This window comes from Peromyscus californicus, unplaced genomic scaffold, assembly GCF_007827085.1.
Source record: "Peromyscus californicus insignis strain IS unplaced genomic scaffold, ASM782708v3 Scaffold_7__1_contigs__length_154581171, whole genome shotgun sequence".
Classification (NCBI taxonomy): Eukaryota; Metazoa; Chordata; class Mammalia; order Rodentia; family Cricetidae; genus Peromyscus; species Peromyscus californicus.
Genome location: NW_026294595.1, coordinates 37035389 through 37052623, shown reverse-complemented (window position 1 = coordinate 37052623; position 17235 = coordinate 37035389). Strand labels below are relative to the sequence as shown.

Here is a 17235-nt window from a genome sequence, read left to right as displayed (position 1 = left end):
GTATTAGGCATGTCCACTTCAACACCCCCTCAAAATCTCAATCAACCATTAGAAGAAAGTGCACTGCCATCAGAGAAGCTGAAAACTAAAGACAGAGCAGACTTGGGCTTACCTCTCGGGACAGGGAGGAGATTACAATTAGGGGAAACACAGTGGTGTTTTATTTCTAAAACTAGGTAGGGAACAGACAGATGTCATCATTTTTTAGACTCCTTTCTTCTCCACACCACTTTGAAAGTGTGTAAAAGTAATTAAAAATATTACCCCACATGTTCATCTAAGAAGGTACCCTCTGCCCAGAGGACAGTTTTGTGCTTAATGTTGTTGCTGCCTCAGGCATGATGTTTCACTCTTGTTTTGTCTTAGTTTTCAAAACAAGGTCTTCCTATTTAGCTCAGGCTGGCCTACAACTCACTAAGTAAGCCAAACTGGCCTTCAACTTGTGCCCTTCCCCTCCTCCCTCTGTACAGAGTGCTGAGATCACAGCCAAGGCCTCACCACTCCATCTAGTATGTGGGTTACCTTTCCTTGCAAACCAACCTGCTGGGGAAACAAGTTTCGTCATATTTTGAGATTGATCTTGAGCAATGACTCAGTAGATTAAGAAGTTTCTCACCCCTCCCTATCCCAGCATGCTCTTTGCTAATGATACAGTAAGGCAAACCTACATGAAATATGGTTGTTCCTAATCCAAAGAAATGAGGTTATTTATTGCCCTTTAAGCATCCTCTGTCAGGTAGAGGTATTGTTCAAGGGGAAACACACCGAGTTAACGGCAGGATGCTTATTTATATAAAGGGCTTGTTCTACGCGGTGCCTCGGTTGAGAAGAGCGCTTGACAGAGGGAAAAGCGGCAAGAGAAGGTGCTTAGTTTTCTCTATCCATTAAGTCTGGTTTTGCCAAAGTAGAAAAATTCGTGTATCAAATTTCAAAATACTAAAAAAAAATATATATTATGTCTTTCTTACAAATGTTTCCAGGTTTGTGTAACTTCAAGTTATTAAAAAAAAGTGTTCACCTGGTTGAACCTACCTCCCAGATGGCTAACTGTATGTGCTCACTGGTCTTATTTTATTTTGATTTAAATTCCAAACAGTGAGCAAAGAACCAAGAATTTATGGAGTTTGTGGTCACTAAAACAAAACGAGGCAGCCTAGGAGAGGGTAGCTCAAACCTTTGGATTCAATTGATACTGCATAAGTCTACATGAAATTTCAAAGGCATCTCAGGAGGAGATGCAGTATTAGTTCACTGAATACTGTCATGTTACCACTGACAACAGTGGCGGGAGTGGTCACAGAGACATAAATAAGAGTGTCCAAAGGAAGCACGGAGGGCACGAAGGTCAAACTTTCTAGTGGACTTGAGCGGCAATGCTGGTATTAAACTCTGGAAATGAGAGTTTGCCCAGCATACTTGGCTTATCACTCAAAGCGAGTTGGCTCTACTTAGCAGAAGCCTCTACTTTAGGTTCAGTGATCTAGACATAACATTTATACTTTGATATGGCAACCTTAATTAATTCCATTGAAACTTAAAAGATTCCACAAAGATTACAAGGCATACCACCCTTTGCTAATTGTCAAGTTCAATTCTGTAATACAACTGCCTCGTCATCAGCCAGCAGAGTAACTGCCGGAGCTTGTTTATCTCTACACATGACCGTGTACCCAGACACGTGAGCCATCCCTCCCATCCCACACCTACAAAAGGGGAACACCTGTCCTTTCTTAAAACTGGCCAAATGCAATGTTGTGATTTGGGTCCTAATGGGGTCTGATGAAGCTGAATCAGAGAGCAATGAGCACACCTGCAGATTTTGGCCACTCTAGCAAGACCAATGGCTACTCCTGAGTTTAGCTTGGTCCATGGCCAAGTATACACATCTCTTGCCAGGAAAGGTGTCCAAATCTGCCTCAAGCCAGAGGAGAAAAGTTGACAGTAAGAATTATTTGTAACCACTTTTCTTAGTCCAATAAAAATTCTAAATCTGTCCCCTCACCTCACATGAGAAGAACCCATCACAGAACCCCATGAATCCCCCTGATGGCATCTATGTCTCATACAGTCAGAGCTCCAGCATTTTAACCAGCCAGGACTACAAAGACTTTGGCCAATGGAGATCAGGTGTGGGGCGGCAGAATGAATCTGAATGGAGCAGAGAGCTGGTAAATTTGATGACTAATGCTTACCTTCAAAAGAATGTTCTTGTTTTCCTTTCAACACACAGAAGAAAAATGAGGAAGAAAGAAAGGATCTCTGCAGATGTCACAGCCAAGAAAGGCCCCCTGTTAGGTCCAAGGCAGCCCCTGCCTCCCAAATGGTAGTGCTGGTGAGAAGTCCTAAACAGAAGGACTTCGGCCAGGTAAACAGAAGGGCTTTTATTGGGTAAACAGAGGCCTAGAAGAAGGGTTTCTGCTTACCAGGATCTTCCCTTAATTAGCCCCAAAAGGGCAAGGGCATCTAACTCCTAATCAACTGAACAGCCAGTATCAGTTCCAAGACCCCCACCCCGCTACTGTCATATGAATCTGCTTGCTTTTCTGCTATTTTCCTCTTCTCTCTGTGTCCCTCCCCCCAAGATACAGCCGTGGCAGTTTGATCCCCAATAAACCTTTCGTTCTACCCAGGAAGTGCTCAGTCAGTTCAGTGGTTTCACTGCACCCTCACTTACAGCCTCCTGTAGCAGTTGACAGCTTTCTAACCTAACTGGTCACTACCATGAGTTCTCTACCTTCAACTACCTTCAACACACCCACGCGCGCGCACACACCCACACCCACACCCACACACACACACACACACACACACACACGCACGCACGCACGCACGCACGCACGCACGCACGCACGCACAGCCTTGTTCCCAATGCCACAAATCTTCAATGTGAGCCCCTTCTACTACACAAATGGTATTCCACAGTGGAAATCTGACTGAAAAATCCTTCCCATGGGTGGGCATCCTTCGGTGTTCGAAGCTATGGGAAGCAAGCTGTGTTCACGGAGGACAAAGCTAGCTTCTACCGGCCGAGTCTGACTGACTCTCCGGATTTTGCAGGGAAGGGGCTTACATGTTCAGAATATTCTGTGGACAAACGACATCCCAGAAAAAGAACAAACAAGTAAATTCTTGAATTGATTAAAAATAAGCAAACTATTAGTGCATCTATTAAATGCTACAAGCATATAACATATGTTATACTTACATTTTGATTTAGAAGTAGTTGTGGGGGTGTGATACAAATGACTTATGGCAAAAAAACAAAACAAAAACAAAAAACCCTGGCTTCAATCAGTTTGGATTTTTTTCTTTTTTGTCTCTAATCTAATCCTCCACTAAAGAAAATCACAGATGTTTAACTTTTTAAGCTTCCCAAAGTCGCCACATGCTCTTAAGCTGTCTAGTGGAAGTCTCAGATTCTCAGCCAAAGCCCGCTCTTGAATATTCTGAAGGGGTAATGTGTTTATATAAAAACCAAAGTCAACTGGCTGGCTTTTCATGTCTCCCAAACCCAGGAAGGTCAGAATTCAGAGGATATAAGACCCAACCCTTAAGCAACGCAAATACACCCAACTCAACTATTTCTGCCTCCTGTAAACAATTTCAAGAATTCACACTAGCTCTGTCAACTGCCTAAGGGGGAAAAAAATCTCCCAAATACATTTAGTTCGGTGAAACATTCTTGCAAGGGACTCACAGCCTTCCTTCAGAAATGGAGAATGCCACTACGCAGTCTATAGGGAAGGGGGAAGATCATGGAAAACATAGTCTTACCGTTCTCACTGGGCTCTGAGGGCTTGGACCCTTCTCTAAACGGGACCATAACTGTATCTCCAGGCACCCTGGGGCTCTCCACATACTTTGGCTTCCTGATGGGACCTGCAGTAGGAAAGAGTTGAATGTAGCTCACTTTTTCCAGACGCAAACAGAGCTTCAGAACATACAGTTTGTGTCCTTACCGGGACCCAAACACGCCTAAGGAAGGCTGGCCCTTCCCTTCAACACACATACACACAGTCAGTTCAGAGCAGACACAAGAATGTCCAGGCTTGTCTGCCAAAGAAGAACAGGGTGAGCTCCATTTGGAGAATGTAAATGCTGACCGAAACCAAAGCTGCTCCCCTCGGCTGTAGTTTCTACAGCTGTCTTTACTGTGTGTCAAATAGGGGATTCTGACGTGTTCAGACCTAGACAGCCCATGGTCCTCTCATTGGGATACAGATGGCTTGCTTGCTTGCTTGCTCGGCATCTCCAAGTCAAGAGCTGGGAATTACAAACAGCTGGCCTCTGATATCAACATGCTGAGCAGCCACCCAAGGTAAGTCTCTTATCAGGCTGATGACCAGGCTAACTGCATGGAGCCCAAGCATGGTTGCTTTCTTGGCAGCCGAAGCAGTTGCCCTCCAGCAGGTGTGCCAACAGTCCCGCCCAGATGTGGGAACACAAGATAACAAGAGTTGTATTCCCCTCCCCCCCACAACAATTTATCAGAAAAATCTGGAATTTTCAGTTTAATTTTTGAGTCAAGGTTTGGCTATGTCACTCAGGCTGGCCTAGAACTAACATCCATCCTTCTGCCTCAGCCTCTGGAGTGATTACAAGCTTGTACCACCACACCCTTGGGAATCTTTATAATTTTACCATTTTTTTGTCTTTTTTTTTTTTTTCTCCTGAGAAAGCTCTTGGAATGGGACCCTCATTCCCTGCTGCTGGGACAAAGGTGCAGTCAGTCACTCTGGAAAACAGTCTAGCCGTTGTTCAAAAAGTTCAACAGAAAAGCTGTCCTGTGGTCCAGCAGCTCTATGCAGACACAGACCTATGTCCACACAGAAACCAGGGCGCTGTGCTCACAACAGCATTACTGCTGTTACCGAAGGGCCATCACCTGACGACGCAGACTACTGGGAAAAGAGAAGGGACGAAGCAGCCGTCCATGCAGCATGAATGGACTTTAAAGGTGTTATGCCACATAAAAGGAGCCAGTCACAAAAAGCCACATCCTGCATGATTCCTTTCAACATGTAACTTCCAGCACAGGGAGCCTATAGAAACCAAAGATTTGAATGGCTGCCAGGGTTGAAGATAGGCAGGCGTGTAGGGTAATAAATAAGGGAATTCTTTGGAGAGTAACAAACTTTTCTAAAATTAGACTTGAGCAATCCATCAGTCCTAACACCACCTTGGGAGCATGCTAAAAACTATAATACCGTACATGCTTGGAGAGGTGAACTGCTTGGCTTATGAAATGGATCTAAAGTGACTTGAGAAGCAACAACAATGCCTATGTGCACCTTCTAAGTATCACATTCCATTTTGTTCCTGAATCACCTGTTTGACCTGCGACAGTTTGCACAAGGTCATAGAGAAAGACGGGGGTAGGGTGGGAGTGGGGGGAGGGTTGGCGAGGGTGGTGGTGGACAGTGCTCCGGGCAGGCTACAACACTCGAATAAGCCTAGACCACTCCCGTGACCAGGCCAGTGCCCTTGGCTTCATCCCCACAGTAAGCAGGGTAATCCAGGCAGAATGTGAACATCCTCTTGTCTCTACATCTTCTACGTCTGAAAGAGCTTGTTCAAAACATGGCTTATGGTGAGGGATGCTGCCATCTAAAGGTTTACTGTGAAAGTCTCTACAAGCCTGGAAAAATAATCCAATCCCCAGCCAGCGGTCATGCACTGCATCGTAAACAGGCTGGGTTATCAAAGAAGCTTCTTTTAAGAAAAGGATGCTATTTCAAGCTTTAGAAAACATGATTACAAATAACTAATCAAGTATTTACATGTACGGCTGTTTTAATAATTTATTTAACTGTCAGAGTATTCTTTTTTTTTTTTTTTTAGCGTAATGGTTACTGGAATGGACAGATATTTCCACCGTCTAAGTGGGGGCTGTGGCCTAGATACAACAGCATTCAGATTTTATCTGATGCATGTATTCATCCACATTTAAGGTATCCAAGAGGGAAAACAGAAAGGCTAAAGCATTTGTCAGGAAGAACAGAAAGGTGGCCAGAACAGGACAAAGAAACAGAACATGGGAGTGGACAACTACACAGGCTTTCAGTTGTCCCCAACTCCCCACAGCCAAGTGGAGCCCTGCCATCTTGTCTCTTAAACAGTTAAAGGGCAAAGAGGCGGGCGGCCAGGCCCTTTGTTACACTGTCTGATGATGCTGAGCTGTTACAGCCTCAACCTCATCCAAACCTTACCCACTGCTCCGGACATACCTGCCCCGCATACCAGAACTCGGGGGTGCAAGAGCAGCAAGTCCAGGGATCTAGTTCCAGGCTCCAAAGTACTTACTCAACATCCCCTCAAAAATACCCTCTTAACAGTTTGGTGCTCTTTTTTTTTTTGTTGTTGTTGTTTTTTCGAGACAGGGTTTTTTCTGTGTAGCTTTGGTGCCTGTCCTGGATCTCTCTCTATAGACCAGGCTGGCCTCAAACTCAGAGATCCACCTGCCTCTGCCCTCCTGAGTGCTGGGATTAAAGGTGTGCGCCACCACCGCCAGGCCGGGTGCTTTCTTAAAATGTGGATTACTTCACAGGGATAGCAAGAGGCACTGTGGATGGTGTGAACAAGAAGTCTTAAATCCCTTCAAGGGACACCCACACCCACCTGCAATGGATCTGTGCCTGGAGCAGCAGCCTGTCATTTACAACAGGTTTGAGGCCAATCCAGGCTACAGAGGAACTTTCCTCACAGCATGGTTAACTTGGTGAGACTATCTGAACACACGGTAACAAGAGCTCCACGGACACAGTTTACCAGGAGAGCCCTTACCTATCCCGAGATCCAATCCCTCCTTAAAAGACATTCTACAAATTCACACTTGGCAACCCGGAGGGGTTGGGATGTTAAGTGCAGACTCTTTGAACAAATTTAGACAAATCTGGGTTCTATCACTGTACCCCTCCTTCCTCATCGTCCCCTTATTCTGATCCCAGCATGTCCCAGAGTTAAGAGACAAATATTCAAGGCTCTTCCAATGGGGGCAAGAGCCCTGAGGGCACAAACCAGCACTCTATGGTTCCCAGGCATAAACAATACAGTGAAATAAAGCAAGCCTGTAGCCCCCAGTGGTCGGTCAAGCTAAGCACACTTGCAAGCATTCACTAATTCAGTCCTAGAAACCTGGGGGGAAAAAAGCACCATGTTCACCATTTTTAGGTCAGGAAACTGAGGCTCAAGTAAGTAAATCCAACAATTAGCTCCAAACGCAAAGGAATTCACACAGCTGTCTGCACAGTTCTGAAGCCCATGGATTGAGCCGCCGCTCGGAATTCTAGACTAGGCCTTCAGCTCTCAGCAGGGCCACAGCACTGGAACCCGCGCAGGTAGCAAAGCTTTTATTCATCCCACGTGTCTCCGATCGCCCCTTTTACGAGCAGCAGAAATATTAAAGTGAATATAAACAACTGTTCTCCAGCATGACCCTTTTATTTAAATTGCTTTTCACGAACAGCTGAACCGCGGATGCTGTAAAACAATATACATTTATAGGCATCGAGGTTTTATACATGCCCCGATTGGCCGTTAGAGGATTCGAGCATGCTCTCTACCAAGCAACACAGATGAAGCCACGTTCACCGCCCCCCCCCCCCCCCCAAGTGCCATTAAAGTTGCGGTAAAGACATTCAACAGAGAGAGCTGGGCAAAGGAGACATCCACAGGTGAGACCCAAACTTCTCTACCAGGGAAGAGGACTCCCACGGAGCACAGGGCCGAGCAGAGCAGAAAAGCTAAGGGCCATGGGGCCTCAGAATCACAGTCCAGTCAGAGAGCAGGGGCCAACCATGCAGGGTGGAGAGTCAGGCCTCCTCCCGAGCCAAGAATAGTCCCTCCTTGATCCTGGCAGCTGAGTTTACTTCCCTAGGAAGGATGAATTCAAAGCCCCTGAGAACGGTAGTGCTAAAACGAAAAACCAGGATTAAAATATTATGTGTACACTGATGGGCTCGAGAGACATCCCCTACCCTCTACCCAGCCGTGGGAATACTGACAGCCACACTTGTACACCAGGGCAGGGTAAGATGCGCAGGGTACCTCTCTGGGGAAGCTCGGACCTACCTACCAAGTACCATAGCTGGCAAACCCCTGGCCATCACGTTGTGGCACAGCCAGATCTCCCCAAACCCCTTTTACCGGCACCTCAGTACATTATAGCCATGTACAAACAGTCAGGGATCCCCAATGGATCCTATCAATCAAAGGCCCTGCCTTACAACTCACTTGACTGTAACAGTGTCATAAAAGAACTAAAGAACCCGGAAGGAACACCCCCGAGACTACATCCAACAGCACTGCATCCAACGACAAGGGTGTACTGTGACAAGGAGCATTCAGTCTGCGGTGTGCCAGCCCAGCAGGCTGCAGCTGCCAAAGAGGACAACCGAGACCACACCGGTGAAATCACCCACCCGCACTGGTCTTCCTCCGGAATGGCCACCTAACAGCCACAATGATCCAGAAACCATCCACACTAAAAGTCACTCCAAATACAGCAGCCATACAAGTTACGGACCCAGAGCAAGACTGAAAAGCCCATTTCCCCCTCAAGCCCCCTCACACTCAGGGGAAATTACTGCCCAGCACATGTCCACACATGATGTTTAAAACAAAACCCGATGCGTTCCCCCAAGCACTGACTATTTAAAGCAAAACAACGTCCGTCCTGACACAAACCAACAATGGAAGGTTAGAAAGTAACTGTCCAAAGCGAACGGCATTTCTGCTACTATCTGTGTTAAAGCAAGCGAAAATCGAGGCTGCCGGTTCTGAGTGTGAGCCAGAAGCCTCTTCCTGTCACTCCTGAGTGGTTGTCCCTGATGGCCATGTCAAGCAGCCACCCCACCTTTAGTGCCCCCAGGTGGTCTTGCTACACTGTGGTCTGAGGTGTCGGCCAGGATCTCAGACCATGCTTCACTAGCAAAAGGGAGGCCTATGAAGACCACCAGTGACCTGACCCTCCGGTACGTTAATGAGGGTCCAATGTCCTAGCCTGGTCCAGACGAAGAAGCTGAAGGTACTGGTGTTTTCTTTGCCGTTGTTTGAATTTTTGCTTGTTCAAAACAAAACAAAAAAATGAGGTCACAGTTGGCCCAGGCTAGCCTAGAATACACAATTTAGCCAGGCTGCCCTCAAGCACACAGTCCTCCTGCCTCTACCTATCAAGAGCTGGGATTAGTGCATCTGCATGGCATCTGGCACGTGAGCTTTTCTTGAGCATACATTAAACTCACGCTCTATATGACTTTTATTTATCTATCTATCTATCTATCTATCTATTTATTTATTTATTTATTTATTTATTTATTTATTTATTTATTTTATTTATTTTGAGACAGGGCTTCTCTGTGTGGGGCTGTCCTGGAACTCACTTTGTAGACCAGGCTGGCCTAGAACTCAGAGATGGGTCTGCCTCTGCCTCCTGAGTGCTGGGATTCAAGGTGGCAAGACATGGCACCTGCCTTTTTCCTTTCTTCTCTTTTTCCCTGTTCCAATCCACTTTTCCCTCTGTGTACCATGTGATAAAGAAAAGGGCTCTCAGTCATAAAGGACCCTTAAAATCCAAGGAGACAAACGAACATCAATGTGCCACACAGAGGTCACGGTCAGAAAGCTGCAGACACCAAAGAGTCGGAGCGTAAGGGCTGCCGTCAGCTTCTGTAACCACATGGAAGGGTCTGGAAGGTACTGGTGAAGCCACCCCAGCTGCTCTGTTCTGCGACTGGAAGGCACAGCCTTCTCCCCTGTCAGTATTCCGTCTTTGCCTAAGTCTCCAAACGCACTTTTCCCAGCGGCCAGCTTTCCTGTTCTTTTTGACATTTTCAGCACACAGCTATTCTGCTGCTTAGAAACTGCCATATAAGGAATGTTTTTTAAAGAGGATGATAGAAATAAACCAAGCTGGGCTTTATCTCCAGGCAGTGAAAGAGGGGAGGGGGACGTCACTTCTCATTTTGGAGTGTTTCCATTAAAAATAACTCTGTGTGTGTGTGTGTGTGTGTGTGTGTGTGGTGTGTGTGTGTGTGTGTGTACACAATATTTGGGAGGGAGAACACCTGAGGCTGCCCACTGCATTTAAAGTAGATCATACATTTTTTGCAGCATCTAGAGACTGTGAGAAGTGATATTTGGAGTTATTCCTCATGTAGGGGTGTTCCTCTAGAATCCTGAACTTTAACAGTGAAACACTAAAGGCCCTGCCAATTTTATCTGGTCCAGGTTTCACCCTATGCTTGAAAATGTGCGCAGGGTAAAAAAAGGAAATTTCTTGATGGGAGAGGGCTCCTGGTTTCTAGAGTTCGTTATTCAGTATAGATTCAAATGGCAAACCACAGTGGACTACCAGATCGTACTCTTGAGGGGGTTTTATTTTCAATTAAATTTAAAAAAAAGGTCAGGGACGGGGGTAGAAATGGTCCAATGGACAAGACACTTGCTGCATGTAGACATTAAGAACCTGAGTTCTAGTCCCAACACTCACATTAATAAAAACAGGCATGACTGTGGGTATGCATCTGTGACCCCAGAACCACGGAAGACAGACAAGCCCAGCTCCAGGTCCAGTGAGAGATCTCATCCCAAAGGAGTTAGAAGAGTGTGACAAGAGCCGGACCCACAGAAGCGTACACATGCATACACCATACAACACACACACACACACACACACACATACACACACACACACACACACACACACACACACACACACACACACACACACACACAGAGTGGGGGGGGATCTTTAAAACATTTTTTTTTTAAGCGCAGTGGTAAATTTTCCACCTGATTCGTATAACAAGCCACAGTTAAAACACAAGTGCACTGAAAATACTATATAAAGTTATCTTCAAAAGCTGGGTGGTGGTGGCGCATGCCTTTAATCCCAGAACTCGGGAGGCAGAGACAGGTGGGTCTCTGAGTTCAAGAGACTAACCTGGTCTACAGAGCAAAATCCAGGACAGCCAGGGCTACAGAGAGAAACCCTGTTTGATGGTTGGGGGAGAAGAGCAGGATTACTGTCAAGTCATGTATGTGTAGTTTATATAAATTTTTATATAATTTAGATAAATATTAATTAATTTTATGATTAGACTTGGGTCCCACCCCTATGAAATCTTATTGTATGTATAAATAAATATTCCAAACACTAAATACTTCAAGGGATTTCAGATTCAGTGTAGTCAACAGGTGCGAACCATTTATAACTAAAACTGATAGGTACTGACATTAATTTTGTGATGGTCCTGGAAGAAAGAGCTGCTTCCTTCCTGGAAAGGTCATTTCCCAGTTTCTGGAAGAGACAGAGGAGAAACAGTCAGCGTGCAGGGGATGGCTCTGCCCTTCTTCCCACAGCAGGAAATGACCCTGCATTGCCTGAAGCAGCTGAATAGAGAAGAGAGAAAAGCAGGACCCTAGGGAAGCCGCTTTCCCTGTGGGTTCTGGGCATCCAATTCCCAATTCTCCTAGACTTGTCAGGATGCACGTTCTCAGCCCCGCCCCACCCACTCCAACTTTCAAACCCACTCACTTAGCCCAGCTGGAATGCCTATCCCAGACCTTGCCCACTTCCTAAGGAAGCTTACAATCAAGTTGAAGGACGAGATAGACAGCTGCCTGCCCTGGCACAGCGCTGTCACTAGGGAATGCAGAGGCATCAGAAGAGGGAGAGGGACCTCCTGAGCTGCACCTGAAGGTGAGGTGGGGGGTAGCACTGTAGGGAATCCTTGGAGGGGGTAGAAGGTCTTGTCTTTCCACAGATATTGACTCTAATGAGAGGAGGTTTTCAAATGAATTTTACTTAATTGCTAAAAAGCACTATCATCTCATAAAAGATTAAATATGCAAACATTTCCTCAAACTTTCATTTAGTTCAATGGCTACAGCACATCTCTGCTAATCTTCCGCCCTTCTGTCAGGCAGGAGACTTGAAGTGAAGGAAGAGGCAGAGGAAGGGCAGGTGTCCCACTCCACTCAAAGGATCCAGGAATGGGACAGAGCAATCCTGCATCTTATTCTCAGTCCTCAGTGACCAGGTAGATCTAGCCCATCCTCCTTGGCTTTATTTGTGACGGGCATGTATGCACACATACTCCACCACCTCTCACCATATACAGGAACCTTCATATCCTACACTGCAAAGAGATGGCCACATCAAAGAAATGCATATGTTACTCTTCAGCCTCATCCTCAGAATTATCTGCATCTCATCGGTCAGACCTACCTCAGCTCCTCTACCTAACCTCTGGGTACTGACATCCAGGGTAGGATGCACAGTTTAACCACGTTTACAGAGAGATGATTATGAAGAACCGTTAAGTGGAAAAATGTACAGGTATAATTAGATTAGAAAGAAGATTAATTATAAGTCTTAGTTACAATCTGAGAGCTGGGGATGTATCGTAATTGGCAAAGTGCCTGGCTAGCATGCATAAAGCCTTGGGTTCAATCCCCAGCACCATATAAAATGAGATGCAGTCGCCCTAGCCTGAACTCCTAAAACTTGGTAGAGGCAGCAGGCTAGAGAGTTCAAGGTCACCGTTGTCTGGGCTATATAAAATCCTGCCTCAAAACTGTAAGATGATGGGACTTGTTAAGAAAGTCCCTTCTAAGCCTAACTGGATTACACTGAGACCACCACAGACGTGTAAGTCCTTCCCGGAGGATGTGTACACCCCACAGAACAGCTAACACTTCCAACCACACAGAACAAGCAGCAGCTGAGGATGCAGCACAACCAAGTGCCCATTTCACTGGTGAGACTACCACATGTTTAAGCCCTCTGGAAAATAGTTGACACTGTCATACAAAATTATACATACTGTCTGATCCTGCCAAATCCACTCCTAAGTACTGATCCAAGAGAAAGAAACAGATTTATACAAAAGCCGGTGCGCATACGGTTATAACAACTTTATTTATAATCATCCCAAACTGGAAACTAGCCAAGTGTCTTCCAACAGGCAAATGGGCAAACAGTGCCATACGCATGCAGTGGACAATTCTGAAACATGTAAGTTTATTGATATCCACTATAACATGTGTATGAATCTCAAGTGCACCCAGCCAAGGAGCTGGACTCAAAAGAACTGGGTAATAGATGATTCTGCACATCACACTCTGAAGAGTTCTGGGTTTGGAGGAAGACTACATGCTGCCAGAGCTTCGGAGTTACGGCTGACTGAACGGAGCAGTATGAATACATTGGGATGGATATACCGAGATGAAGGAACTGGTCTCCATCTTGATGGTGATGGCATTTATTCAATTTCTATGCATTTGTTGCAGCTGAGGACCTGTGCTGAGAGATGCCCCCATTTTTCTTGTCTCTGTTTCCTTTGGCGAGAGATGTGGACATGTATGCAAATTAATTAAGCAAAGTTTTCATGAGGCCATCAGGTAATGCTGTGCTAAAGTATAAGATAAAATGATAATTGTTCCCAGGGACATGTCCATGATCTACTCCCTGGAATGTGTAGCCACTTGATTTCTAGAGGTCTGTAGAGATTCATGATTAGGATAAGGATCTTAAGATGATGGGACCATCTCAGATTATCCAGACAGGACCCAAATACATGTATCCTTGTAGGAGAGAGGGGGCAACAAGACAGTAACACAAAGAAGAGGTTAGAAAGTGGAGAAGTGTGGGGACAAGGCGGAAACATCTAGAACCACCAGAAGGTGCAGAAGGTAGGAGTTCTCCCAGACTAGGACTCTATAGACTTCTGCCTGTGACTCACAGAGATGGCATCCACAGCTGAAACCACCAAACGGTGATAACAGGCCACTACAGCCCCAGGAAACAAACACTTTTCAGAACCAAGATGGGAGCTCTGCTTTACCCAACGCCCCTAACTCCCATGAGAGACAACTTCAAGTGGCCAAGGTACCTCTGGGCAGTCTGGACTGTTAACAAGAAAGGGAATAAATATCTTGCTTCAACTATTATGTGTTTGCTCCAAACTCGAAGCCAAATTTAATCCTAAGAACGCACATTTTCGGCCCTATGCTCACCTTTCCTGAGTTGGGCTTATCCTACAACCTAAGCAAAGTTTAGAACCAAATGAGGAGCTGAAAGAAACTCAAAGAATCAACACGACTGTGTTACATTTAGGAATAAGCTTGTCACCGCTGTCAGAACCGGAGAATATATTTCGTAGAGAATTACCAGTCTTTAAAAAAAACACATAGTAAACACAATAGCTAAGTAGCCTTTGGGTCCTACCTGAATTGTGTGATTCTCAGCCTCAAAGGGAATTCATGTTAAATATGATTGCAAATTAATTAATAAATGCAATACTTAAAACTAAATTTAAAGGCTATGAAAACTACGCTTTAAATTGTTAGCTAGAATATACTGAAAAGTAATTTAAGATTCATTTTATGTGTTCTACGCAAATAACATGTTGCGCTCAGAAATTAAAGGCTCTTCTCAAAGTGGTCTCTCCACCCAGTAAGGTCAAGCTTCCTTTCAAAATGTTAGCGGAAGAAAAGGGACTCTTAACTCCAAGTCCCCCCTTCTCCTCCAGTTCCTACCCAGGTGGCAAGCCTTACCCATCACGCATCACTGCCCGCGTCCTTGAAAGCACCTCCAGGCAGCTCCCTGCTCTGCTGCTGCTGTTTAAAGAAAGGAGGCCCCCTGGCCTAAACCATCTCCGCAGTCAGGACTTCACTGTACATACTCGATAAGTTGAGCGCAGACTGGGCTTGTGTCACACAAACACACTTGACGGTGAGGTCACTGAAAGGCACTCGCTTTCTTGCCTGCCGAAACATCTCCTGCAGACATCCTGCAGAGATGTGCTGGGCTGGGCCATAAGTCACTCTGGAGTCCAAACAGCATGCCTATCCCCGGCAGTGACCCAGACCACTGCGACGCCCTCAGCAATGGGGCTGACTCTGTCCAAGTCCTGAGTTCAAGACACAACAGAAAGAAGGATTCGCACCTTGAACACACCACAGCCCAGGTGCCTGTGGGATTTTTATTGGGTGAAAACTGCTACAATGTATCTGACCTTCCTATGAAAGCTGACTGAGATTAACATCGGGGTTGAGAACGCCTGACCTAACATCCATGCTTTTTAAAAAGTGTGTGTGTGTGTGTGTGTGTGTGTGTGTGTGTGTGTGTGTGTGTGTGTACGTACATACATACAGGTACCCATGTGTACATGTGTGCACATGCAGAGGCCAGAAGAGGCCGCTGGGTCCCTCAGAGTTGGAGCTGGAGTTAACAGGCATTTGCCAGACATGGGTGCTGGGATCCCAACCCAGGGCCTGGAGACTGAATAGAAAGCACTGTTCACCACTGAGCCATCTCACCCGTCCAAGTTGCTTTCTTTTTCTTTTTAGAACAACTATAATTCGTTACTTTAAAGTATCTATCTTTTCATCTAAACTTGGTAATGTATAAAACGAAAGTAGCAGTTCTTTGAATTCTTTGAAGAACAAAAACTATTTTTTCTTTTAAAAACTTGCTGCCTGGCTAGTTAAGTCACAGAACTTAACAGAAATTGTCCCTGAAACACTCAGTATTTACCACAAGGTGGCGCTGCGTCGATGTTTCAGACAAAGGCCCTGAGGCACAGGCTTGCCAGAGGCGTTTCTTCCCCATCAAGGCAAGAAACGACTGTCAACCAAAGGAGTAACAAGTCCAGGATGCTTTTTCTTTAAGGTTCGAGGTGACACATATATGCTTAGCAGTTTACACTAAGGAATTAATAAACCTCAGCGGCAACAGCTTCCTGGCCATTTTACACTTAACCTAACAGAACAGATTCTGAACGACACATGCCCACAGACAGGTCCCAGGCTCACAGAGCGCCAACCAGGCACCAAAGCAGCCACAAAGGCCAGAGCACTCGTAGTTATACGGCTGACTCTCTGAAAGTCCCTGCACACTTAAGTCCATACTGGAATAGATGAATAAGAAGACACAACTCTCAAGATACAGGATAATCCGCAAAGATTTACATAGATACTCCACTGTCGGAAGCATACGCTTGGCACCCAACGTTACCTGTGGGCTGTGTACAGTGACCATGTGGAGAACAGTGTGTTCCTTATGTGGCTGACGGAGACAGGCAGGGAAGGAGACAAGGTAACTTCCACGGAGAAAGTGGACATCAAAACCTTGGCCAGACAATCAAGACCAATGGGCAGAGGTGAGTTACACTGCTGGTATGTACCTTCCACTTCGTGGGCTGAAAAAAGCCACTGTGGCTCTGAGTTCTGCCTGAAATCCCTAAGTTCTGGCCAATGCTGAGAAAAACATCAGACACATTCCAATAGACAGGCAACCTACAAAATACCATACCCAAATCACCGGGGTCATCAAAACAAGGGAAGTCTGAGAAACTGTCACGGTCTAGAATCCATGGAGAAGTCAAACAGTGGTAGAACAGGGCAGTGGTGGCGCACGCCTTTCATCCCAGCACTCAGGAGCCACCAGGCAAACAGATATCCGAGTTCAAGGCCACCCTGGTCTACAGAGCGAGTCCCAGGGCAGCCAGGGCTACACAGAAAGACCCTGTCTCAAAAACACACACACACACACAAAAAAAAACAAACAAGAAAGAAATCTACGGAGACGTGGTATCTGAATGTGATATGGTGATGTGGAACAGAAAAAAAAACAATTAGGGATGGGGGAAAACCCACAAGTAGAGACTTTAGCAGGTGCCAATACTGGCTCAATAATTACATAGGATGTACCACACAACGCTGTGTTGATAACAGAGGAAACTGACATAGGATATATGGAACTTCTTTATACTGCTCTCTGCAACCTCTCTAAAAATCTAAAAATACTCCAAAATGTTTATGAAAATAAAATCAAAGCTCACCCCAGGCCACAGCCTGTAACGTGAATCTTAAAAGTCTTATTAATAAAATCAAACCTGAAGCCAGGTATTGGGGTGAATGCTGGAAGATCAGAGAAGCAGAACAAGCCACAGCTTCCTCACCTTGCTAATTCCTCAGCTGATCCTGTTTCCTGAGACTGGAAGCCTCTGAGTCCTCATCCAAATGGATCTCAGCTAAACTGCTGCTCAAAAGCCTAAAAGCTTAACCAGGCTCTGGTTCCTGGTCCTCATGCCTTATATACCTTTTTGCTTCCTGCCATCACTTCCTGGGATTAAAGGTGTGAGTCACCATGCCTGGCTGTTTCCAGTGTGGCTTTGAACTCACAGAGATCCATCCAGATCTCCAGAATGCTAGCATTAAAGGTGTGAG

At 45.7% G+C, this 17235-nt stretch overlaps 1 protein-coding gene across 6 annotated transcripts in view; it reads right to left on the bottom strand.

The window, feature by feature from the left end:
• Positions 1-17235, bottom strand: part of Tanc1 (tetratricopeptide repeat, ankyrin repeat and coiled-coil containing 1) — a 229452-nt gene that overhangs the window by 81049 nt on the left and 131168 nt on the right. For all 6 annotated transcript variants that reach the window (XM_052723607.1, XM_052723606.1, XM_052723610.1 and 3 more), the window contains exon 5: positions 3775-3879. In XM_052723607.1, the coding sequence (XP_052579567.1) occupies positions 3775-3879 (105 nt within the window). The remainder of the gene's footprint in view (positions 1-3774; positions 3880-17235) is intronic.